The 25,727-nt window shown below is 42.3% G+C and overlaps 1 protein-coding gene and 1 non-coding gene across 8 annotated transcripts in view; both read right to left on the bottom strand.

Annotated features, from left to right (window-relative positions):
- Positions 1-25,727, bottom strand: part of LOC142999438 (LIM and calponin homology domains-containing protein 1-like) — a 76,534-nt gene that overhangs the window by 12,639 nt on the left and 38,168 nt on the right. For 4 of the 7 annotated variants that reach the window (XM_076149009.1, XM_076149011.1, XM_076149012.1 and 1 more), the window contains exons 4-12: positions 21,303-21,409; positions 16,061-16,091; positions 12,229-12,339; positions 10,563-10,761; positions 6,753-7,011; positions 3,916-4,299; positions 2,724-2,759; positions 665-791; positions 405-565 (exon numbers count right to left, since the gene is read on the bottom strand). In XM_076149009.1, coding sequence (XP_076005124.1) covers positions 405-565; positions 665-791; positions 2,724-2,759; positions 3,916-4,299; positions 6,753-7,011; positions 10,563-10,761; positions 12,229-12,339; positions 16,061-16,091; positions 21,303-21,409 — 1,415 coding nt within the window. Of the gene's footprint in view, positions 1-404; positions 566-664; positions 792-2,723; positions 2,760-3,915; positions 4,300-6,752; positions 7,012-10,562; positions 10,762-12,228; positions 12,340-16,060; positions 16,092-21,302; positions 21,410-21,903; positions 22,002-25,727 lie in introns of those variants that run through there. The other 3 variants (XM_076149016.1, XM_076149014.1, XM_076149015.1) reach the window with 3 other exon arrangements.
- trnat-agu (transfer RNA threonine (anticodon AGU)) lies at positions 1,247-1,320 on the bottom strand. The gene has a single exon. It is a non-coding gene; the product is annotated as a tRNA-Thr (tRNA).

The following is a 25,727-nucleotide window of genomic DNA, read 5'->3' as shown; positions in this document are numbered from 1 at the left end:
ACGCTAACGTCCTAATAAATGGAACATCAGCGTGTAGGAGTTGCTCATCTAAAGGTAGAATTAGACGACACAAATGGAGAATCAAACCATATTCTGAGCCTATTTCAAGCAACTAAACAGATGGGTTTCCTGCACATAAAACCAAGAGTGTGTGTGCTACTTTACTAACACAGCAGTCCTGCTTTCCCACTTTCTCTCTGTAGATGACCTAATTATGTGAACTCCAAGAAGAAGCCTTGTCACCTTTGTGCCCACTATAGCTCCAATGTGGATCACAAACATAAACGTCTCCTTCTTCAGACCTACTTTCGCCTTATAGCAGATCTGCTCTACACACACACACATCTGTGCACTTTAATTGGACTGCTGATTAACATGACACTCTCCTTGCTTGTTTCACCTACTTTTCCTCCACGATCTCTCTGTAGGTCTTAATGCTTCTCCTTCTAATGGAGGTGTGTGAAGTGTCCCCTGTCAGCAGCCGCTCCATCGTCTTCCTCTCCTCCTCCTTCTTGATCAGGTCTTGGGAAATGTTCCTCCTCCGATTTTTCCATCGAGCCAGATCCTAACACAACAGATTGCGAGTGTTTGAGTTCCCGACAAAGCAGCAAGGTTACAGAGAATTAAAACACAAGTTGGGGAGTAACTTGTGTGTGGGACATACATCCTGCCAGTCGTCCTCCTCTTCCTTCAGCCTGTTGTACTGGTTGTGCATCAACTCATGACGCATATGGCTGTGAGGCGGTAGAATGGCCTCCTCGTCACCACGCATATCGATCATACTTACACTCCTGAGAAAGGAAGAGAGAGAGAAAGAGAAAATGACAGAGAGAGAGAGAGAGAGAGAGAGAGAGAGAGAGAGAGAGAAACAATATTAAATAACATGTACCAAATCATATTGCAGGGTCCAAGAGCCTGGACCTGAATCCATGAACCCAGAACTCATGTGGTGCTGCCATGAGACGACCGGGAAGGGAATGGCATTGCAGAGGAGCAGAAGAATCAGGGCTTGCACGTTTTCAGGCGGTGAACCACATCATCCACCACCCAGACCTGCTACATCATCTATGCAGGAGGGCTGTGGAGTCTGCGCCCACACTCAAAAACCTGCTGCAGCCACCTCAGACACATGGATGTGGTGAGGCAACGACATGCAGGTGGTAGTGAGCTTGATGCAATATTGTGTTTTTCTAAAAAATTCAGGACATCCTTGCCAAAGTAGATACTGAGCTACCGCAGACACTGAAGGCACCGCTGGGATTTGAACCCAAGATCTCCTGTTTACTAGACAGGCACTTTGACCAACTAAGCCACAGCACCTTAAATGACCTCATTGATGACATCACACCGAACACAGATGGAAACGATGGTTAAAAAGAGATGAATAGGAACAATAAAAATCAATATAATGTAAAGCTCATAGCAATGTTTTTGTCAAAATGTTGATTATTTATAAACTTCAGTTTCACATCTAATCTCAAGCTGCACATTACGACTGACATTACTGTAATGACTCCCGTGAATCTTACACCTGTTGGAATCTTATTTCCATATCTCAAACTTTTCTGTGAGGGGATAAAAGTAGAAAACTTTTTCAATGCAATAATGTGCATCTACTTTCAGGTGTGTGTGTGTGTGTGTTACTATCATCTATTTCCAGCCTGTGTCACTGATTGTTTGTCGCATCTCATGTTTGCTGAGGCGCTGTGGCTTAGTTGGTCAAAGTGCCTGTCTAGTAAAGGGGTCTAGGGGTTTGATAGACGCTGGCTGTCGGCGCGATTGTATGTAAATGTAATTCTAATAGTAGATGTGCGGATAATTCCAGATTGATGGTTAGCTAAGTTAGCTATCTGAGTTTGCTTCACAGTGAAAACATAGAAGCAATGATTCTCCTGTTCCTTGGCAACTCTTCCCTTCCCGGTGATCCAGGGATTGCACGCCTTAGGTTAAGCATTGTGTCCGGGTGGTTGGAGCCGCATGTGCTCCTCAAAATACTTAAAACATTTAACCAACATGCATGCAAGTCATAAAGTGGGACCTCTGTTGGCTTGAGCACCTCTGCTCTACAGGGTGAGAGGCTTTGGAGCTGGTGCTTGTTATATGAAACATGCAGCTGGAAGAAGCTCTGATGTGATGTTTACTGAATCCTCTCTATTTCCAGTTTCTCAGATCTCAGAGAGGCCAAGAGCCACCAAAGGAACAGCTGCAAACTTTCACATTAGAGATGTTAGAGCATAATGCCAGAAATGTTATTCTTAACAAGTCATTTAACCCTCTGATTATCTTAATATGCACATTTTGGATGTAAGTGGCAAAATCTGCTTACATTTCCCAACGTTGATTGACCAAACCGACTGCCACCTGAAACTACACGATACAGTCTGAGACTCATTATTCTCTCTAGCACTGAATATGTAACATTCCTAAAACAATTATTGGAGATTTTCAGCACCATCTGATGTCTACACACAGTATAACCTCAGAGGCTTTTTCTCTGCAGCATCTCTCATGGAGATAAATGGAAATGGTCAAAGTTGGCAGTTGTTATTGGCCAAACAAGGAAGTTAAGACTGAATGTTGTTTGGAAGATTTTGGCACTTACATTGTGAAATATGAAGCTGTAACCAAGGCCAAATGATTAAATGACTCATTAAGAAGGGCTTCTTGTTTTGTAGCTTGGTGCCGTGCTCGGCCAGGCTGCGGCTCTGAGTGGTACAACTTACTGTTGATCATCTGACACACTAGACGTGTGGCTGAATCTACACACGGTGGAGAAGATGGAGAGAGAGTACAATTACAAATGAACACAAGTGCACACAACAGAGACACACCAGATCCATGTGAACATCAAAATAGTGACACAGTGACACAGAAGATAACGGGTTCATGTATGAGGGATTAGAGATGGAAAATGTTACCGACAGTTTGATGCGACATGTTTAGTTAGTGGCTTTGTATCTGTGCACAGATGTATTTGTCAGGGGTTAAATACAAGCAACAAAACAAGCACAAGGGGGCAGTCTCACCCAAAACACAGCCAGGAGGCAGCCTACCAATCCAAAAAGCTCTGCTAAGCCAACAACTGAAGCATATGGCAACGATCTCGGAATGCAGCTGACACTGCATCTTTTATTAGATAGCACAAACGCAGCATCAAAGACCCGGCTCTGGGTCTGTCTGCGACCGCCGCTGCTAGGTTAGGCCTTCACACACTCAACGGAGCTTCCTCTGTGATGTCGGAGGGGTGTAAGGGAGTGTGTGGCCTGTGGTTCCGTTGCAAACTCACCACATGAGACCAGGCAGACTAAATCAGGGAGAAGCCTCGCTAAATCAAGATCAGATAGGTTGTTTTGTAGGACGTCTTTGTGCCATATGGAATGTTGTCTGGATGTCTCTACATAACGCAGCATGGTTTGCATTAGACTCCAATGTCATATTTCCTTTATTGTCGCTGGCATGCTTAATAATGCCCCGGCTGACGCATGCACTTACATACAGCACATGCATGGAAGAACTGCCATGTGTATTTATGTATGATAAAAAACAAAAACCTCTTCATATTGGTTTCAGATTCAAACGCGGCTTTGGTTGGAGTTCCCCCGCCCCCCACGCTGGGATCAAAGGTTAACATCTAGAATCATGCGGATTTAATCAAAGACTTCTGTCATTTTCCTAAAAGAGAACGAGGAGAGTTTCCATGCATTCTATGTACAGTCAGTATCAGCCTACAGACATGTACATTTCATGCCATCCTCAGGAATCTGCAGTCTTTCATCCAAATTCGGGATCATTCTCATCTGCGATTAAGGTGGCATGCTGAAGTCGTAGCTTCTATGAGATGAATGTGCATTTGTGTCGTTCTAGTTCTTGGTATAAACTTATTCAAATATAGTGTAGCTGCTGGATGAGGCTCACGTTGCTGGAAGATTGTCGTCCAACCAAGGTGGCCTCCCTTGCGGTTCATCGCTTTCGCTCAGCGTTCTCGCCTTCTGTTGACCCGTGGCCGTGGCCACTGCGGCCGCGGATGCCACCAAAGCAGGAACAGGAAGGAAGTGGGCGGAACCTGGGGTAGTGGCGTGTTTGGGTGAGGTCAGTGTTCTTCGGGTCCACATGTCGTCTCGCTCTGCATCTGCCACTAACAGGACTCCGGTGCCACCCTTCCTCAATCCCAGCTCCTCAGGAGGATGCTTCCCGGAGGTGTCGACAGGGCTTCGCACAACCGCAGCGACTGCGGGGTGGAACGCTACGAGGGTGGACGCCTGGTGGAAGAGTTCCTCTGAGCACGAGCGGGCCGGGGTGCTGCAGAGAGCAGAGCAAACTAAAACGTACTGCTGCCTGGTGATCACCTCATATGATCTGACAGCATTCCTCTGAAGGAGCCTAAATGGAGGTTGTGGGATGTAAATCTCAGAAAAACAACACATCATGGTCACAAATCCCTTCAGAGGAGACTGGATGCAAAAACAAGTCTGACTCACAAAGCCAGACACTAAATTTACCGAACATTCTTTTGTTAGTCATGTTGTGATCTATAGCTACTATCTGGGAGGCTTATTATTGGACTGTAAATTCCCCAAATACATGGCAGGGAGGCAGAGACTGTCCAGCTGCCGGCTGTGAAAAGGCCAGACTCAGTCGGAGCCGTGCTCAGGGTCAGGGAAGGAAGAAGGCCTCATTTCCTCACATCCTGAGGGTGTGTTTTGTGTTTATGTGTGTGGACGCACACATTTTTGTCTGCATGCATGAACAGGGTGATATTTGTAGGTGGTGCAGTTTTGTTCTCAGGGTTTGTTGGAGTGTACCAGGCAGGTTGACTGTGACGTTATTGGAGAGAAGTGTTGATTCACACATACAAATAGTTTCAATATTAATCTCAAACCAAATCCAAATATATCAGTGCAGATGCTTTTCACAGCTTAATCTCTGCCCAAAGTGACCACGTTGGCTAAACTAATGAACCATATCTGACCCACACACATCCATACACCGCCACACTACGCAATAGGGGACAAGATGGGTTGCACTTGTCATTTGTGCTTGAGCTCGGAACGCCAAAAAGCAGCAAAAATCCCAAGACAGGATGTCAGCTCTCACATCCATCCATGTAATCACACTGAGCAACTGTGTGCTCCCTAAAAAGAATGTGGCTTTCTGATGTAACGTTGCCTGGGGCGATGCAATTTTGCTGAAATATGGAACTCATGTGATGCCACTGTCAAACTAAAAATGCTCTACCTGTGGCTGAGTTTTCTTCTGGAAACAGGCGAGCTGTTGCCGACTAAAGCAGCAGCGAGCGTGTATCAAAACCTTTTAGGGAACATCCTGGAAACGCGTCTCTTCCTTGGAACGCGGCTATAAACAAATCAGTCATCTCCTGAGGAATCTCTTCACTCCCTTGACACGGTGACATGCAAAACTGAGCGGCGCTGTACTATCGGTGCCAGAAACAGCTGGAAAGTGGGGGTGTGACTGTAACAAAACAGAAAATTAAGACAAAATAAAACGCCTAAACTAACCCCTGTGAGGAGAGCAATAAAGCACTGACGCAGCTTTTGAACTGTGACATGTGCAATAACATTGTGTCTTAATGGCTTATACTCTCATCAATCAGCTGCTGCTCCTCACATTTGTTACCTTAAACAAAAACCCCACTCTACTTTTTATTTCACTACTTTTAGGTTGCTGTGAATAAGGATGGAAGGTTACTGTGATGGAAAGTGTGATCTTGGCAATAACAGTGACTGAAAAGGAAAAGGGGCCTGATAGAAACAGTAGCTATGAAAGCTCTTCACTATCTAGAAGTATTTCACCATGTCTGGGTTTGACATGAAACCAAACCAGAGCACACGATTATTCATTTAGAACATTTCTAACAAGCTGGATGTGTTTTGGTTAGGAGAAATATTTCCTAATGTAAATATAAAGGCCTGTATAGAAATGAAATAATGAAGTTTGTCTGTAGCTTTTCAGCTTAGCTCAACACTACAGCAGCTGTGTTCATTGATCAGCTCCTCTTCTCCGCTGATCAGTGAAGTCAGCTGGTGTCGTGTTTAGTTGGACTGAAAATCTGAGGAGTCCCAGCCCTCTGCGGCACAACATTAATCAAAACCATGAGGGTGAAAAGCAGGATTAGGTGTCTGATTTCTGTGTTGAGGAAAGAAAAAGGTGAAGACCTTTGCTCTGAGGTGACCATCAGGTGTGTTACAGTCTGTTGACAGGGCTGAGGGAGGCTGCTACTCCATGAGCCTGTATCAAGGAGCTCAATAAGGGGCCTGGAAGGAGCCAGCTCTCTGTCCTCCTCATCCTTTGTAGTCTGGTGCCTCTGTAGAATCTGTGTACGGGTGTCAGGGAGCAGGGCGGGGCATGTGCGAGGGGATTCTCTGCGTGGACTATCTAAGCTAGGGGACCAATTTGGACTGTTACAGTATCCAGTGAAGTATAACGCACAGGCAAAGGTCATCACGAAAAAAACAACAGCGGTACAAGGATGGCGTTAATTAAGACGATCACAAGACAAGAAAGACAAAGAGCACGCACACGACCGAGACAGGATGTAACACAAGAGGCAAGAGGGGAAACATTGAAAACATCACAACATGATGGCGGAGAAGGAGAGAGAAAAAAGATGAAGTGAGAAGTGAGAAGCAATGACAATGAAATGAAAGAGGAATGCCAGACCAATAAATGCTAACAAGTGAGATCATCACACTATAAGATCAATGATTCTAATTTCTTATTTCGGTCGCACTCACCTGAATGGTCTGTCCCCCCCTACAGGTGAAGTGGCAGTACTCCAACTCTTGCGCCCCGCCTCCTCTTTATCGCTCTTCTTCTTGCGGAGTGGTGTGGGCATGTAGCCGCTCTGGTTGCTCTTGTTGGGCAGGTACTGGTTGAAGGGCATGACGGTCCGGAGCTCAGTGACGGAGGTCCGGCGTGCCAGCATATCGTCCTTCCGTACGTCTGGAATCTTCCTGTGGGGGGGAGCGTCGGACTCTGAGTCGCTGCCACGGCCTGATGGGGGGAAGAGAGGCAGGAGTGAAGAGAGTTACTAGCTTATATGTTCATCACAGTCAGAGAGACCATCCCTTTACAGACTGGACGGCTGATGAGTCTCACATACTGTTTAGAGGAGAATAGTTCCCTTAGGTTGGTTCTCATGCATCAATAATGACATTTATCCCATTTATTCATGTGACTTTGTTTAATGAAGATATTATTTGTGATTAAAAGGCTATGACTCTCTATCGTGGTTATTACTACGTGCTGTAAAATAACAATTGGTCCCCTTTAAGAGGAACCAACCTGCTGAGTCACTGAGAGAGCTTGAGTGAGACGGAGAGAGGGAGTGTGTGAGTGAGAGAGCAAGAGAGAGACAGAGAGAGAGAAAGAGAGAGGAATAATTCCAAAAATAAACCACACAAACAGTTCCATTGTGGTTATAGTTGCCAATTTCTAGTGTTGCTATGCATTTCAATGGTTGACCATAAATCAAACCTGAGCAGGCGGATGACTGGTTTACAGGGTAAAAGTGTGTAAAATAAATCACCGGTGAATGTGTTTTGTGCGGCTCACACTGACTAAATTCTGGCCTGCTGTTTGGAAGAAGTCACTCATGATGCCACTGTGTCTGTATCAGATTCTTCAATGTCAGCATGAACACCTGGTTTTGTGCATCAGTCAAGGTCTTTCACTGGACCGTGTCTTTTAGTCCTCTGCAAGAGGAATTTCAGTCTCAGAACATTTATTCTTTACATATGTCACTCAGGCATCAGTAACTTCAATAATTCCATTTGTTCTACTTTCTAAACCTAAACACAGTTTAAAAGCAATTCTGAAGACTGCGACTGCGAGTGAGGCAAACTGGTGAAATATTGTGTTGTTGGTAAAAATCCTTGCATCTCAGCTTTGATTTAGCTCATCTCACAAATATTAGAGAAAGGGTCAGAGATCAGATAAATGACTCAGCAATGTGAGACTTTAAGTACACAAAAGCATGAAAATAAGGAGATAATGTCAGTTTGTACAACTGTATAAACTGTGTGAGGTTCTGTTAGCATACCACACATTTCTGCCTTCATTTAACTGATTTTCACTAATGCGTTCCCATATTCGGTATGTCCAAATGGCAGGTAAGACCTGCAGTCTCAGTTTACCCAAGGTCACCAAAAATTCCTCTCCAAGAGGTTCTGCACATGTGCTACTGGAATTCAATTTTCTTTGGGTATATGCATGGGTAACCAATTTATAACTTCAATTTCTCCTTGGATCAGGTCTTATCTGTTGTTTTGTCATATCATGTTGTCTTTGGTGCAATTCTACTAAAGTCTGAAGCCACTTCATCTATAACAGCTCCAAAATAAGTAACCAGCAATGAAGGAAATTTTTTGGAAGGCTATTTCAACCATATTTAAACTGTGAAATCTAGGCTTGTTATGAATTAGATACATGCAGTCTCAGCAGACTAACTTGTGAAAACTGTACTTTTTATATCAATAGACTTCAGTATTTTTATGTGGTCTGAAAGACTGACAGATCAAGGCCCGAAAGAGAGCTTGAGTATCTCCACTTCCAATGATTGGCTCAATTATGACTCTTAACCCATCGACTGGAAACATGAGTGAGGCAAGCTTCTATCCGTCTTTAAGTAAGAACACATGTCCACTTTATCTCCACATATGGTAACAGTGAAGCATGTTGGAGCGTAAATCACGGTTCAGTGCCACCCTCGACCAAAGCTTCATAAAAACATATTTACATCACAATGGTCAACATGCAGTTATTCTAAAGGAGATGTAAACGGTGCAGTCCACCATGATTATTAGTAACTAGAAAACCCCCACAAAATACCGGATGGTCAGGATGCAAATTCAACTGAAACATTCGCCATCAATATGAAGACTTTACATACGGAATATAACATGATCCAAACATGTTATCCTCATCTAATCAAAACGCTATTTTGATTTGAACTGCTATGGGTGTTGTCCTACAACAAGCTGGCGGGAAGAGGATGAGGAATTGGACTGTAGGAGTGCCAGAAGCACAAAGAGCCTCATTTATCATCACTGGATCGAGCTACCAAACTTGGCCTAACAAAAGAGCATCATCAATATTGAATTTCATTTGGAGATTGAATTAAACTTGCTCCCTGTCCCCTAGTTACAGTCAGGGTGAAGTCAGTTTACAGAGCTGAATAGTGAAAAGGCTTTGGGCGAAAGGTCAGGCCAGAGAAAAAACCTGGCTGAGTCAACTTGTGTGGATGGCGATCAATGGATCCTCTTGTTCTGGGTGAAGTCAAAGCGCTCTGTGATAGTCTGATACCTGCTCTCTTATCTGTTCTTAGTTCTGTAGTCTGTGTAGCCTTATGATGTTATTAGTATAACCAAAATAAAATCAATGCTGACAATTGTTATGGCAGGTAAAAAAAATAGACTTTGAACCTGGAGAGACCAATCGTATAATGAATTCACCAAAGGTATCATAAATTATTATATCATATCCTTCAATTCTACCAACATGACTACAGTGTGAGCATGCCAATAAAGAGTATGCCTAGAGATGTACAAGTAGTCTGGCAGTGTGACTGTGGTTGTGGGTTATTTGTGTTGGTGGACAGCACAAGAAGCTGTAAACAATGTGTTGATGCAGCTCAGCATCCTACTCTAATGAGGCTGCTGTGGGAGGAGAAAATGATCCTCTCTCTCAGAATATGCCTTTATAATATCATGTTAACTGGCCTTTGCTCTGATTCAGAGCGCTTGAAGCTGATGTTTGGTTACTTTTCTCCTTTTAAAGGGGACATTCAGTTTATCATTATCGGGTGGTCATGTTTTTATTTCCAATTGTCTATTTGAATACCTTTGCAATGCTTTAATGTGCAAAAAAAACATCAATCAATATCCAATCTCCCTTGCAGCATTACAGCTGTGCACACTGAGTGAAAACTGACGGTCAGGTACTGCTTCTTTCAGGCCCCATTCTGTTGTGAGCAACACGTGCTCCATGCCACATGTAAACAATGAGGGAAAATATCCAAAGCATCACTATGGAACTTCAGTTGTATGTTATTTTTGAGTTTTGATGACATCATCTTCACGCTGGGGAACGTGGTTTCCTTTACGCTTCCCTGCAAACTAAACAGTCAGACAGGAAGCTTTGCCTCACTATGCTTTCCCATATGACCTTCAGAAAAGAAGTGTTTAAACTTTCATTACACTTTGTGGTGACTGCTCTAACCTTTTATAGGCCTTCATTAAAATTTACAAGGGTCACATTTAAATGTGTGAGTGCAGCAATTAACAGGTTGTGATGACAACATAAAATACACATAAACAACCAAAATTACTCCATTTTGACATCAGCGCTGCACAAAAAATAAATTCACATCCGTTTGTGGGTTGTTGCTGTTTGCCTATAAACAATGTTACAATGGCTGTGGACTAGATTGAACCGGCAACCATTTGTTTCAGTGATGATTTCCCTAACCAGACAATCACCATTGATTCCAGCTACTACCACAAATATTATGAAAGTATGAAGGGAGTAGAGTCAAAGTTTCCTACCATCGCTGCTGCCGCGGGCAACCAGGACATCCGGCGACGGAGTCTGTCGTGAACGTGAGCCGAAGGAGTCCAGGCTGTCAAACGAGTCCTCGCGGCCGTGGCGTGGGGGGGAGAGAGAGTCACTCCGCTCAGAGTCCCAGCAGTCGATGTAGCCACTGTCCCGAATGCTGCGCTTTGGGCTCTCTGCCTCCTCTGCCTCCTGAACATGTACACACACACACACCCACACACACACACATAGAGAATAACAACAATAAATAATATTTGAAATTAATATTTTGAATTATTGTTCTTTCGTCACCTCATTAAACTAGAGCAGGGGATGTTTGCTTTCTAAAACAAACTTCTTCACATCCTTCTCTGACAAACAAACAAGCTCTCTTTGAGGAGGCAAAACCATATGTATCCCTCTTATCTATCTCTCTTGCCTCCCTTTTGTCTTAACTCTATTTCTTTTGATCTCCTGAAATCCCTCCTCTGTCCTCCACCTTACAGCTCTCCTTTAGCCAGCTCTAAGCACACATACAGTATACCAGGTGGGCTCATGCATTTTCAATCCAGACCTGGTTGAATTCCTTAAACCGTTCCTAAAGGTTTCTGCAAAATGTACACTTTCTTAATTCTTTCCAAAAACTAAATATTAAAAGTTTTGCAGTTCTTACATTACTTCAATGCACATAAAGCATAATGTTTGCATTAGGTGTCTGGTTTATAACAATTTAGGTTTTGATGGAAGCAAACTTGTGACCTCTAAGTTACAACATTATTTCAATCAACGCCACTGGGCCTCAGTTTCACACAGTTTTTCATTTGACCTTTAGAGTGTCCAGCATTCATTAGTTATAGACACAGACTTGGAAGTACAAATGTCCTCTCTTCCCATCCAGGGAGCTTTCCTTCATTTTTACAGAAATCTGGTTACACAATCAAACTAACACACCTGACCAAATACTTCCAACCCATTTCATTATTAATATCACTTTTGTTTCATGGAAACACTCCTTTGTTTTGGTCAACTGCCACGTGGGGACATCTGGGAAAGTTATTTTGCTATGTTGGCAGTGATTTGCGGGTTTTATTGAAGAGCAAAGGGACAGTACAATGTGCAATAAATTGCATAGGCTTGACGTCATTGTGTGTGTGAGTGTTTGCCATGGTGTGTGTGCCATATGAGTGGTCATTTCTTGGGGGCAAGGTCATGTTAACGTTCTCTGTCCTGCATCATGTGAGGGGTGCAGATGGTCCAGATGATTGAGACTGGAGCATATAACTAAAGGTTTGTACAAACAAACAAACAAACTCTCGTCCACAGACACCTAACAGGAGTAAGCAGGTAGAGGTCATATGTACTCTACATATGTCAATGTATGTCACTTTGGGGTTTAGTTGTGATAAGAAGTAAGCCTGTGATCTTTCACTTACAATATTTGAACAGTCACTCTAATCCTGTGGTGATCTCAAACATAGTATGGCACCACAATTGTGTTTCACATGATTTCAAGTAGTAGAACATACTGGCAGTTGAAAATACAAACGTACTCGTGGCCGTATCAAAAGTCCATAACTCGGCAAAATTGGATATAATAACAAGGCTGTGTTTTTCGAAATCAAACATTGGGTTCTCAACGGCACATGTGCTGTCCATGTCCAGCATGGCGTGACAAACCTTTCGCATCTGTGACAGCAGGCCCTCAAACTCTTTCAGGTCCAGCGTGGGCCCGCTGTATGAGGTGCAGCTGTTGGCAGCGCGACCCAACCAGTAAATGGTGATCAGAACCTACAAGAAAGGAAAAAGAAACAACATAATGATGACAACAGCATTGTGCTAAAACTACTTAAAGAAAATGTTAACGTGGTATTGTCTGCATGTGGTTTCATTATTCAGAAAAAAGTTCATTGACTACTCTGTTCACACCTTCTCTACAGAATGACCGTTTGTGTACAAGTCCACTTTATATCCATATGATAAGGTAAGTGTGTGTTTCTTTTTGTGTGTTTGGCTGAACAGAGTGAATAATCAATAATCAAGATAATATGTAAAAAGATAAAGTAATACAATACTGATAAAGACCTGTGTCTGATTTGACTGAATAGTTTGATTGATGAACTCAGAAATTAGTGAGCTGGATTGTTCATATATAACTGGTAAATCCACTTTATCTTGTTAAAAACATCAGCAACACAAGCCTGGTTCCTGAGTGCACAAGGCGACATGTTCCACTTTCACAAGTCACTCTCTATCCAAGTCAGTGCAATACAAACTGGTTTCCTGGACATTCATCTCAAGCCTCTAAGAACCCATTATGTTTTAGCGAAGCCTCCTGTACAAACAAGACAAGACCAAACCATTGTTTCTGCTAACATACAGCAACACCTCAGGGGCTACAGAGATTTATATTTAACCAAGGGGAATCTAAGTTGTTTAGCCAGCTAGGAATGAAATACTATTATACATTTGTATTTGTTGTGAAATCAAAATCGCTTTGACAAAATGTTCAGATCATTTAGCCATAGGACCCTGACTCACATTCTTGTAACAAAACTTCTGTTCTTGCATAATGCAATGTGAGAACAGAAGTTGTTGATAGGTGGATACGCTTCCTATACATCTGACAAATACCAAGGCATTTGTTTCTAGCACACTGTGAGTACTCTACTAATTGAAGTGTAGGCTACTGTGTGTAGCTGCATGTTCCATACAGCGATGACACTTTTTTCATTTAATTCATTCTGTGGTGGTATATTATCACAATTGTTATTAAATCCCTAAATGAATGCCTAAAAGGCAGTACAGTACGTCTTTCAAGACACATGTAGCTGCACATCTTCAACACTGCTGGAAAAGTGTTCCAAGCGACTGTATATTTACTGTGTCCATGTCAACCAGCACTCCAGTGGGATTGCATAGATAAGAGAGCTCAGCACAGCTGAATGTGTTTATTTCAGTCCTACTGTCAGTGTAAACAGCGTCTGAAGTTCAAACACACTTGAGGGAACAGCAAACAAACTGGCCAGCTGATCAGAAGAAGCACAGAGCCAAAGAGTTTATGATATTTGCTGATTCCTGCAGGGAAATTAATCTTTGAGTCTATGATGGATCAGTTTCACTGAGCTCCATCTGTGCAGCAACTCTGGGAAACTTGGGCAGGCTGGCCACATGCTAATATCAAAGCTAGGACCCTCCCGTTGCAAGATAACGTGTATCAAAACCTGCACTGACATAAACACTTATTAATGTAAAACAATGTAATACCTCAACCAGAACATTTAGGGCCTGATTCAGAGTTGAGATACAGAAGCCAAGTGGTATTTAATACCAGAATTCTGCACATCTCATGTATGTGATTTGGTTGAATATAAAGTCACATATACAGTACAACCTTTACATTGCTTCAGCCACACTGGGCCTGCTGCACTGTAATCATCTTCACTATAAATTCACAGCACATTTTGGTTTTCTTCGATTATGTAGAGCAGAATGCACCTTCTTACAAGAGCATACCATATATTTCTAACATTCCTGACAGTGTGTTTTGCAAGTAGGTCAGCAACTGTGTTTGGTTTGCTTACTAGCACGATTCTAGCAGATCCAAATTGATCCCAACTACACAACACACAATAGGAAAACACGCCACATCTGTGCTCCTAGTATTTAGTCATGTCACTGCATGACAGAGCTTAACACACACTGAAACTTGGACATCAGAGGCCAAAGAAACACACTGTCATTGTAAATAGTTTCAGGAGCCGTAGCTTGACTTTTGACTGATTGGAAGTACAAACATTTGAGCTGACAGTGAAGAGTGACGAACACCTTTAATTGCACCGCTGTCTCCACTAGCAGATGTGGAAAGACTTGTCTAAGAGGTTTCACCAAAGACACACAATCACCTCTTTGTTTCATGTGCACTGCACATGCGAGAAAAGGTCTATTCAAAAGGGCATGCATGAACCCCAGCATGCATGCATACAGTAAACACAGACCTACACACCCCCAGAATCATGCCATGTCACAAGCTACACACCTAGATCCACTCTCAGTGCACCCGCAGCAGACCATTCCCATTCCTGCACCTGCTAAATGATCCTTCCATGACTCAGGCAGTATTCGGCACAAATATCAAACACAATCTTTCCACATCAAAGTCCATCTGTTTGCAAAACAGCACCTTTATCGCCACATCAGCAATGCCTCTCGGTGAAGATCTCTCTTCTGTCAGTGCGTGACGTGCTGCTGCAGAGACCGCTGCTAAAAACACACAATCCACAGCCTCAGTCTGCAGGACAGCCTCTGAGTCTACAGGCAGCCTCTTGCTAATGCTGAGGGAGTTTGCCGGGTGTTTGCTGTCGCTGACAGTGTTTCGCTTACACTGACTAACGCAGCGCGGTGAGGGAGAGTCTCTGCGTGTAGTCAGCTGAATGAGGCGGCAACACAGGCTTGCACCGCGGCTCCACACATTTGTGCACAGGCATCAATGTGTGTGTGTGTGTGTGTGTGTGTGTGTGTGTGAGAGACAGAGTGAGAGAGAGAGAAGGAGGGAGAGAGAGATGCTTTAAACTGCAGAGTGGGCGGAGCAAGCATTGTGGATTCCACTTAATGCAGTGATATTGGAAAGAGGGAGGAAGATGTGGGGGCACATTTGAGCAGAAGCAGGCATTGCTAAGGCAAGACCGGTAACACTTAAAGGATGAGAACGGTAAACACACAGACAGCTGGAATGAACTAGGAAGAATCTACAGAAAAAGAAGAGCTGGAATAGACAAACCTTGTGGAGTATGAATATATGATATATCAGATGCATTTTTTGTATTTATTCGACGGATAATTTTCAAACATAGTGGCATATCTGTCATGACAAAGGTTGTTGTTGCGTGTGTTGCAACAATTTAACATAAAGAGACAGCATTGTTCAGAAGGCATTAAGATATGTAAAGAAAACTCAAGCTACACCCAAGAACGTTCACCTTGATTTGTTTGGGTATGTCAATAAGTGACATCACCTTGCTGCAAGATTTGCATTTTGCATAAAATTATGGGAGTTTGTATTTGCCAACCTGCTGTCAGTTTCAGGCCAAAAAAACGCAAAATGTATCATTATTACTTACTTACTTAGAATTAGAATGAACATAGGAAGGAATGGGGGGACAAAGTAGAGCAACAACTAATGAAAAAGAATAAGTAGAATAGGTAGAGGGTTAAAAAAAAAGGAGGCTGCAGCATAATGTGTAATGTAGATGAGAACAGCCTAAAAAGTTACAGGTAGACTGGATCGAGACAGCGAGGGCCCAAAATCAAACACAGTCAACACACTGGATGGCATTCTATCAACTGGGTTTACTTGAATCGCAATAACACAAAAGATGGAGCAAGAATGCTAGAATGAACAGAAGAGATAGAAATGAAAGAATGTAAGAAGAGAGAGAAAAACACCAAACTTACTACATACTTAGAGCTCATAAAACAAATCATCCCACTATAACTCAAAGGCATCACTTACATTCTTCAGTTTCCGGCTGCAGTCGCTTCCCCTGGGAGGCCGGCAGAGGGAGGGGGAGCGAGGGAGAGACAGAAGAAACCATGAGTACATTAAAAAGTTACAGTACACCCACACAGTATATAGTTTTTGTGTGTCCATTTTTGTTACTTAGGATACATGGGCACATATGGAATAGAATAAAATAAATCTTCATTGTTTAACAAAGGCTGGAAACTTGCAGGAAATACAGATGTTGATGCATGAAGACTACTGCAAATACCTTGATGGCAGCAGTTTGAGTTTAGCTCAGAAACATCCACAGTAAACATCAGTTTTGGTGACAGGGTCAGTGACCAGAAGGTTTGACTGCCAAGTGATGTCTGGGAAGTCCAGGGCAGATACACCACAGCAATGGCCACTTAGTGCCAAAGCTCTCGCCAAAATGGAAAGATAGCCACTTAAAGCAGAGCAGATCACCACTTAAAGCTATAAAAGGGTAGTAGAATGCAGTAGCTGCAGTAGACCTCAACACACACACACCGACTGTGAAATTGCACATTTTGAAATTAAGACAGGAGACAGCAGCACCACAGAAGAATAACCAGAGACGCAGAGGTATGAAATCCTATGGGAATTCTTCAGCTGGATTCCCTCCCTATTATAAGCCATGAATCAATAAGATACAAACCTACAACTGCTTTGTTTTCTTACTAAAGGGAAGAGTCAATTCATAACACACAGACCATCGGAGATTGACATCACAAAGTCATGATTTCGAGTCAATCCACGGGATTTATGAGCTAATTCACACTGATTCTTATGTCAGTCAATGTTGACTGTCAACACATTATTAATGAACAGTGAATAATCAAATTTACTGCCAATATACAGTGTTAATCAATAGTGACCATTGCACATCAGGCCACTCTGACAATAGGATTAACTACAAAACTTGTTCTTTTTCCATACATTTCTTTCTATTTACAGGTGGTGGTATGAGGTTTCTCATTGGACAAAGTTGTTTAAAAGTTGAACTTGTTTCTTTCACATGGGAGCAACGAATAAAGTTCATTCATTCAGACAGCATGACTCCATTTGAAGTAGAATATTGACAGATTTTTTGACAGGGACAAAGTGAAAAAATGTTCTTTCACAGTCATGATTCAAGATTCAGGAGTTTTTTGTTTCTGAGAACTCTGGCAGATGACAGTATGAGACACAACGAATGGCAGACAAAGGTTGAGAATCATTATTAAATAAATCAGGTCATATGGATGACAGATGTCATATTACCTTAACATTTTTTTGGATTACCCAGATCTATATAATTAAATATAAAGTCAAAGTTTCCACAGTTCAAGGTTAACAACACACTTACTCAACACACAAGTGACACCTAAATTGCAGCTGAGAGGGTTTTCCATGAGAAAGAAAGGAGTGAGGAGGAAGAGAAGAGAGAGGTGAAAGTAGCCAGAGGGGATGAGGCGGATGCCTACTCTTCCTCCTCCTCCTCTTCTCTATCTGTCAGCTGACTAAATAAACAGAGAGACAAGTCATGTCTGTCTCTTCTTACCTTGTAGAAGCAAAACTGAAGGACAAGGTATTAGATCACATTCAGGGGCCCAGTTACTCTAAAACTCCGGTCTCTCTCTTCAGTGTCAGTATCCATTACTTTATTCACTGCACACACACAAACACAACCGGAAAGGAGTATAGAGCGCAAAATTAGCTCACTTAAAGTTCTAAATTACATTAATTTTTGTTAGTTTTTGTTTTGATAATATTTCACACTATAGTAGTACATAGTACACTTGCCATTCAAATAGTCATTTACTTTATGTAAACTACATAATATGCACTGTATGTAACGGCTAATAGATTTTTGATTATTATACTCAGCTCCTTTGTTAAAAAAATACTTTTTTTAATTTGAGTGATCTGATTTGATGAAAACTAAGTGATTCTAAATTCATTCGTCACCAGATATTTTTGTAGCCTAAATCTAAAAACTGAAGGTCGGCACTCAACAAAAACATTTAATTTACACTATAAAGCAAGATTGGATAATAAGATGGAAATGCACTTCCAATTAAATAATGTAGGCTGGACAAAATTGGAACTTTTTTATTACAACAATGCACTGAAATGTATTTTCAAACATCTGTCACCCACAGGCCACCAAATATGTCAAATATCCAACTACACATAATTCTTTAAGTTACAAGCATGACATCTGACATACTTGCTGACATATAAGCATAAGAGCACCTCAAGTCTAACCATTAGCTGAAAGCTTACTTTTGTTGTGGACTTGCATTTCTGATATGCATCTAATTTGATTGAGGGAAAGAAATCTAACTTGCCTTTTATATTCATGCCGCATTTCAAATGTTTGCATGAAATTTGCATGACAGTGGAGCGGAAACACAGCTACTCTCCCCCCTCCCTGCTTTGCCTGGCACGCTGTCACTTATTTTGAAAATCGATCCGTTTCCATCAGCAGGCAGAGGAAGTGGAGCTGTTTTATGCCTTAGCCCAGAGAGAAGCGGAACACTGGCTGTCACCCTGTCCAAAGCTGTTTCCTACACGAGTAAACACCTGTCCGGAGACGCGCGAAGGAATCATCGAACCTGCCAGCTGTCAAACGCATGAGCTGCAAAGCAAATAACATCTTGTATAACAGAGAGTTACATAACTGTTAGAAATCCCACAAAGATGAAATACAATTACACCAGTGTTTTCATTTAGGTTAATACTAACTGCTGACTCACTCATTTACATGACGCCTGATGGTACTTGAGTACAACTGCCCATACAGACAGCATTTGGATGTCATTTTGTTTGTTCCTGGTGCCTTTGCAATTTCAAATATTGCACAATAGCCTGACGGACATTTTACTTCAAATGTCGGTGCTTATTTGTGTTAAAGTATCATAATTTATGTCTCCTATACGAGTCCTTTTAGTCTTTTTCTGTCAAAGTCAATAAAATTGGATCAAATTCAACTTAAACAATGACCAATGGCCTTTGACACAATTTCCTGGAAGACAATTGTCAGAGACGCATGTTTCTTATTCAAAGTGACTGCCAGTTCTGAAAGACATGCATGGTGGGAGGGATTCAAAGATGAAGTGGTTTCTCTTAAATGGCAAATGATCTCACCAGGAAGCTCCTCAGATAAACTGTCCTGATAACAATCTCACTAGCTATGAGGGTGTGTGTGTGTCTATTGTGGCTGCTAACATTAGTCAGAGTCAGAGTCAGTCAGTCTTAGAGTAGCCACTTCAGCTTATCTGATGATAAACAGTGTAACATAGAAAAGTCGGCTGTTTTCCATCGAATATGCTTTGTATATGAAAAGGTAAAAGGAAGTAGTATTAGAGGATATTTCAGGCTTCCAAAATAAATCTGATGCTTGTACAGCCACTGCTTTGGATGCCCTGCTGTCTGAACTCACCACCACAGAGGGCGATGCTGTACAGACGAGTAATGCCTTTAGCTTCCAGACTGCATTTGACGATATAAAGTTTGAGAGAAGCTCAGATTATCCCTCTCTCCTCTTTCTCTCTCCATCTCTCCTTCACTGAGTGAAAGGCTGTTGCCAGTGCAGCATGAGGACAGCACATGTCATACCCACACTGACACACCCACACATAAACACACGTACATAAATAGACGTACATCCGTTTGTTACTAAGCAACAAAGCACGAGTTGCAGTTCAACGAGTAGTGTAAACTGTTGTATTTGGACAAGGACTGGTTGTGCCTAACAGAGCTAGTATTGTTGCTTTATTGACACCAGCTCACACACACTTCCATTCAGTCTTATTTAGTTGTTTGTACTGACAGTAAAGCGGATGATTGTCGACTATAGTGACTGACAGATGGGCCACTTACACACACAGGCCGCTCAACACTCCCAAAGACTTACACACAAAGACACACAAATCCAATATTAAACATGCGTAAACAATAGTTAATTTAAAATACACTACACTATGATAACTACAAAATAAAAGCTTTCACTGTCGGATTTAAGTTTATTGACTACAACAGTTTATTTTTGCTCATTTCACTTGAGAGGTTCTGCACAGCTAGTCTGTTGTGTGTTTACGTATAGTGTCAAATGGTTTTACTTTGGTATAATTACAGTAGCCAGATGACACCATGCCTGAGAGGAATGTTGCCAACAATGTCACAACAAAGAAAGATCACATTTCTCCCTCAGTCACTCAGTTTGTTTTCTCATTTCACGCTTCGGAGGAGGAAAAACATGCCGCAATATTATTTTCTGTCACATCACTCACTCATTTATATGCCAAGAGAAAAATCTGGAAACATCAGGTTCCTGTGCTTTCTGGCTTTTACAGTGAAAGAGTGCTTCAGGTTTCTCATCAAATCTATCCTAAAATTGAAACCACCAGAGGGCGACGATGATTTTGCTGGTATATCAAATGAGGGCAATGACATATGATCTGAGGGGAAGCTGGAAGTAAATCTGTCCTGAGCCTGTAGTGCAGCAAAATGCTCCTGGACGTCTGGATAAACTGGTCAGTATAACGACATAAAACTGCACCACTACAAGGGAGAATCATTTCAGTGTTGGATGTGCCTCAAAAGAACTTAACGCTAGACACAATGCTTCCTTTTTTAAAAATTCTCTCGAGTTTCTGAGTTATGTCGGACCATTCACTCACCCGCAGCCAAAAGAGGGCTCAATTCATCAGCCTGTGGTTCAACCTGCATTTGGTCACCTGCCGTCCATGTACAATGTCAGAAGGACCGCTGCAGCAATGACTCACTCTAACTTTATGAGTAAGGCTTGAGTTGCTCAAAACACCTAAATGCAGCTTTCTGTGTGCACCTCAAGTATGAACTTGTATTATAAATTTTCATGACAAATGCTTTTATTCTTTTGCAACTTTTGCAAGCTCAGTACAAAATTATAGCAGAATTCTGCCTTAAAGCCCGGGTTCTCCTGTTGCTGCGTGCCAGAATGAGCTCCGCATAACCAGATTTATGCAGAGTCAAGTCACCAGTGACAATGCCAGAGTGTAAAGGGTTAAGTTGCTGTGCTTACACCTCAGCACCTTTTAAAAACCTTAGATTTACGCATTTTTCTTATCAGTGACATACTGTAGGTCTCATTTTGTCGTGGACATTGTGTTTTACAACAAAACTTGGCGAGGCAGAAAGACATACACACAAACACACACACACACACCTTTTCAGTGTTAAGGCAACAATGAATCATGCATCTTACTTAGTGTTGGGCCGTGTTGACGTGTCCTGCAGGTCACCAGGGTCAAACAGCTGAGAGCCCTTCAGTCCGAGCTCCTCACAGCCTCGCAGGAACACACTCAGGTTATCCTGCAGAAGACACACAAACTGTCAACAATGCTCTGCAGCATAACACCAAGCACTATGGCAGTGACAGTCGGCAGAGTGGGGTCACATCCACTCAACGCAAGGGTCAGTAAATCTCTCAGTTAGTCTCTCTCTGTTGCTCACACACACATGCATCTTAGATAATTACAATTATATATATGATAATACATACAATATAATAATATGTAATAATTAAACAATTAGAGAAAAGTACTTGCAATCAAATAAAGCATAGCAAAGCCAACTTCCTTTTAGTGCAGTTAAAACACCCACAAACACTTTCCTCTCTCTGTCAAACACACACACTTTTATCAGCATAAACACTCAAATCAATGAATATCTCTGTATCTCTCTCACTCTCTCACTCACTCAGTTACATGCACACATACAGTACATACACACACACATACACACACACACATACACACACACACAAACCTGCCACTGCGCAGCATTAAAATCAGGATCAGGGATGCCTGCTCGAACAGAAACTTGAAACCACCAGGTTTTGCTTGGCTTCCGTATGTTTCCTCTCTCAAATTACTCCCGCTTTCACTCTTCAGCTCTTGCTTCCCTCAACTATTTTCCCTCTTATCTTCTCTCCTTCACCTGCTTTTCCCAAAAGCCTCCTTCTCCCCTCCTTCCTCCGTCTCTTTCTCCTATTCACTTTGTCTATGCTTCTTCTTCGCCTATCTCTCTCTCTCTGTGTATTCCACTCTCCAACAAACTCTTTGTTGGATGCAACTTGAGCTGAGCTCCCGTCTAGTTCCCAGGTTAGGTCTCTCTCTCTCTCTCTCCCTCTCTCCCCCCCCCCTCTCTCTCTCTCTCTCTTGCTCTCTCTTCCTCTCTCTCTCTCCCTCTCTCTATCTCTGGGTGTCACTATTTCCTCTACACCCTGATAGTTGAAAGCTCTTACTAGAGTCTCTCTCTCTCTCTCTCTCTCTCTCTCTCTCTCCCTCTCTCTCACACACACACACATGCTCAAATAACAACAGAGAAGTTTTGTATGAATGTCAAACATGACCACTGACAAATATATCTGCCTTCACTATACTGTATCTGTCTCGAGTACAGGTCAAATTGAGTCTTATTTACATGTACACAGTAGTTTGTATGAGCATACACATATTGAGACAAACGCACACACACACACACACACACACACACACACACAGAAACACTTGTTCTCACGATCCTTTTCCATTTGTGGTAAACCAGCCCCCACCCTCCCTCTGGCTTCCTGTATATTTGGTACAGAGCCATCTCTGCGCTCCTGGCGAGGCAACCCCACCCACGCGTTCACGCGCACACAAACACACACGCGAACACACAGAGGACATAGCAATCACCTCCTCGACAATTCACCGAGGAGGACACACCTACAGCGGCGTACACAGACTGCTGACCAAGATCATGTAAAGAGGCGACATCATCTCACTTCAAAATAATGTGAAAGTGGCTGCAATTTAATCATTTCTGGGAATTCCTCGGGAGAACTAAGGCAGTGGATCCCAAATCCACCCATTTACACGCCGAGAGCCCTCGTAAAGAAATCCATAAAGGGAGCTCAACTTCAGAAGATTTTGGTAGGCAATTGTGGGAAGAGTGAGGCTTCTCATCTGTGCCTTCTTCCCACATGATGAAAATGTATAAGGAGTAACCTAATACTACAGCTAAATTGTTCCTTATTTTGCTTGACAACACTCAAGGGTCCCCAGACCACACTTAAGAAACCCTTAGGCTGGATTTAATGAGTTAAAAACCTTGAGAAATTTGTAATGCACATATACAGAACTTTCCACTGTTCAGGTGCCCATGAGCAAGCACACTTCATGTGTAAGTGCTTGTAGAGGAGCTGCTACACAACAGTGGAAGACAGCAAGTGTATTGGACTGCTCCCAGTTATTGATGGTGCATGGTCGTAAAAAATAACAAGTTGCGCTCACTTAATCTTCCGTGCATTTATAAAGGTTATTAGATAAGCACTTTTTCAATACGGAAGTCAGTTCTGTCTGATATTTACAATGCAAATGCTCAGGTTTAGAGTTATAAAATGTGATAAGAAGGACTCATCAATGTGTGGTTAGCACCGGCTAGACTTCACCATTAAAATGACTTAGACGAATATTAAGCTGTTCATAAGATTGGGATCAAGTCTAAACAATCAACTCTTGACATACACAACTCCCAGTACAGCACATAAAGGCATTGTCTAAAAATATCCTTGTATGTTGCTGATAAGACCCTTTGCACCTGACCAAGCACGACCTATAAATGTGCAGTGTGAACCCTCGGAAACCCAAATTGCAAATCCTGCATAACTCATCTATGAAAAAATGTGGAAAGGACAGATCGGGCCAACGTGAGAGGGGAAATCCTCCTCCCAGGCCTGGATATGGAAATATTATGGTCACTGTCTCTGTCATTTGGTTCTAAGGCAATGACATCACCACAAATAAGTACAAATTGTGTCCAAAATCTGATCTATGGAGTTGGAGGTATAGGATAGGAGGCCTGCTGGGTTCAAGCAGCTATTCAGTGCAGCCCAACAACATAATCACAAACATAACAATCAACAACATGGCAACACAGGATTACACAATCTCATTCACAGGGAACTTGTGTTGTCCACACAGGATATTTTAGTGGGTGTTCTGTGTGTATGTGTTGAGTGTGTGTGTGTGTGTGTGTGTGTGTGTGTGTGTGTGTGTGTGTGTGTGAGAGAGACTTAGTGTGCAGGTCACAGGAAATGGGGCGTCAACTGCAAAGAAATGACTGACAGCTGAATGTGTTTGCAAAAGGATTGGGAGGCGGCCGCTCGACTTCACCCCAAAGCTCCAAAAAACAAGAAAAATCTATTCAGGCAAAAGTCCTCAGCTGTGTGGAAACGCTGACATTTGTCTTTATTAGATGGTGTTAAATCATTTAGAGTACAGCAGGACTGGAACCATCACGGGTCATATACTACATGGTGGCTGCAAAGACATTTTAGTAGAAGAATATTTGGATTTAACAGTGGATACGGATGAATAAAATCAGGGCTTTAAAGGAGGAAAACCCCAACTGAGCCACGTTTCCAAATTCAATGTTTCCAACTGTCCATATGACTTTAATCAGCTGCGTGTGTATGCGAGAGAGGCAGAGAGAGGGAGAGGGAGAGGGAGAGGGATAGAAGAAAGGATTTTAGAGTTTTCTTAAACACTCCCCTCACTGCTCAATGTAATCGATATCTGCCTACGACAATCACACCACCAGGGTTTCTCAGGGAAGAGGGACAATTCACACCCACGTTCTGGGCCGTGACCATGTCCAGAGGGAAGCTGCTAAGGTCGAGGGACACAAGCCACTGGGGTGTCAACGAGATATGTTCCTAATTCTGCTTCTCCCAGCCGAGGATAACGCCTGGAAATGAGGCACAACTAGGATGAACATGTGAATGAGAAACTACAGGAAATGTGCATTTTATAGATTTGCACTGCTATTCATTCAAACAAGTGCTGCTCTGGCTCAGCAAAATCATTATAGAGTCTATAACATACAGATACTTATTAATGTGTGTATGAGTTTATGCACAGACATTCAATTCTAAGTGTTATCTGCTGGTCCTTGTTCGCTATACCAAGAGCTGCTAGCAGCGTGTCAGCATGTCTAGCTAGTTCCAATGTAGCATTGCCCTCTTCGTTAACCAACAAGAAGACGTGTTGGGTATTCAAACTGAAAAGTGACAAGACGTCAACATCGCAAAAGATTCCCTATTCCCTGTGTCGCATTGCACAATTAATGGGGATATGCAATTTAACTTTAACTAATATGTTAGATGTTGTAGCTAGCAGGATTGACTAGCTGCTGCCATTGTTTATGTAGCGGCGCAGCTGCTCGGGCTAGCGCTGAGTAATGGCAATGGGACTATTTTTCTCAGTGGAAGCTTGTAATAAATCTATTTAAGATGAATATAATGGTAATTAATTTTAGTTACCCCTTCACGTTATCCTTTACATGACTAATAGGTGAAAAAAAAAAAGTGGTTGTTAACATACTCTCTCTCTCTCAGACTCTAAATGGTGTCAAATGTGGTTCAAGAACTGAATATCCCCAAAGCTGGATCTGCAAGGTTTTAACAGCAGTTTTTGTACGTCACTCAACACAAAACAAACGTGTTATCCTAAACATGATGAAAACAACACCTTGTAAAGTTTGTATGCAAAGCATGTGAATTATTACTATTCAACCTGCGTTTCTGTTTACACCCTGTCAAATCTGAGCGTACCAGTCTACCCAGAAACCACAGGGAGCAGACCGC

Source organism: Genypterus blacodes, unplaced genomic scaffold (genome assembly GCF_046128005.1).
Source record: "Genypterus blacodes isolate CSIRO-AG114 ecotype Tasmania unplaced genomic scaffold, CSIRO-AGI_Gbla_v1 ptg000044l_1, whole genome shotgun sequence".
NCBI classification, from domain to species: domain Eukaryota; kingdom Metazoa; phylum Chordata; class Actinopteri; order Ophidiiformes; family Ophidiidae; genus Genypterus; species Genypterus blacodes.
This window is presented reverse-complemented; position numbering and strand designations above follow the sequence as displayed.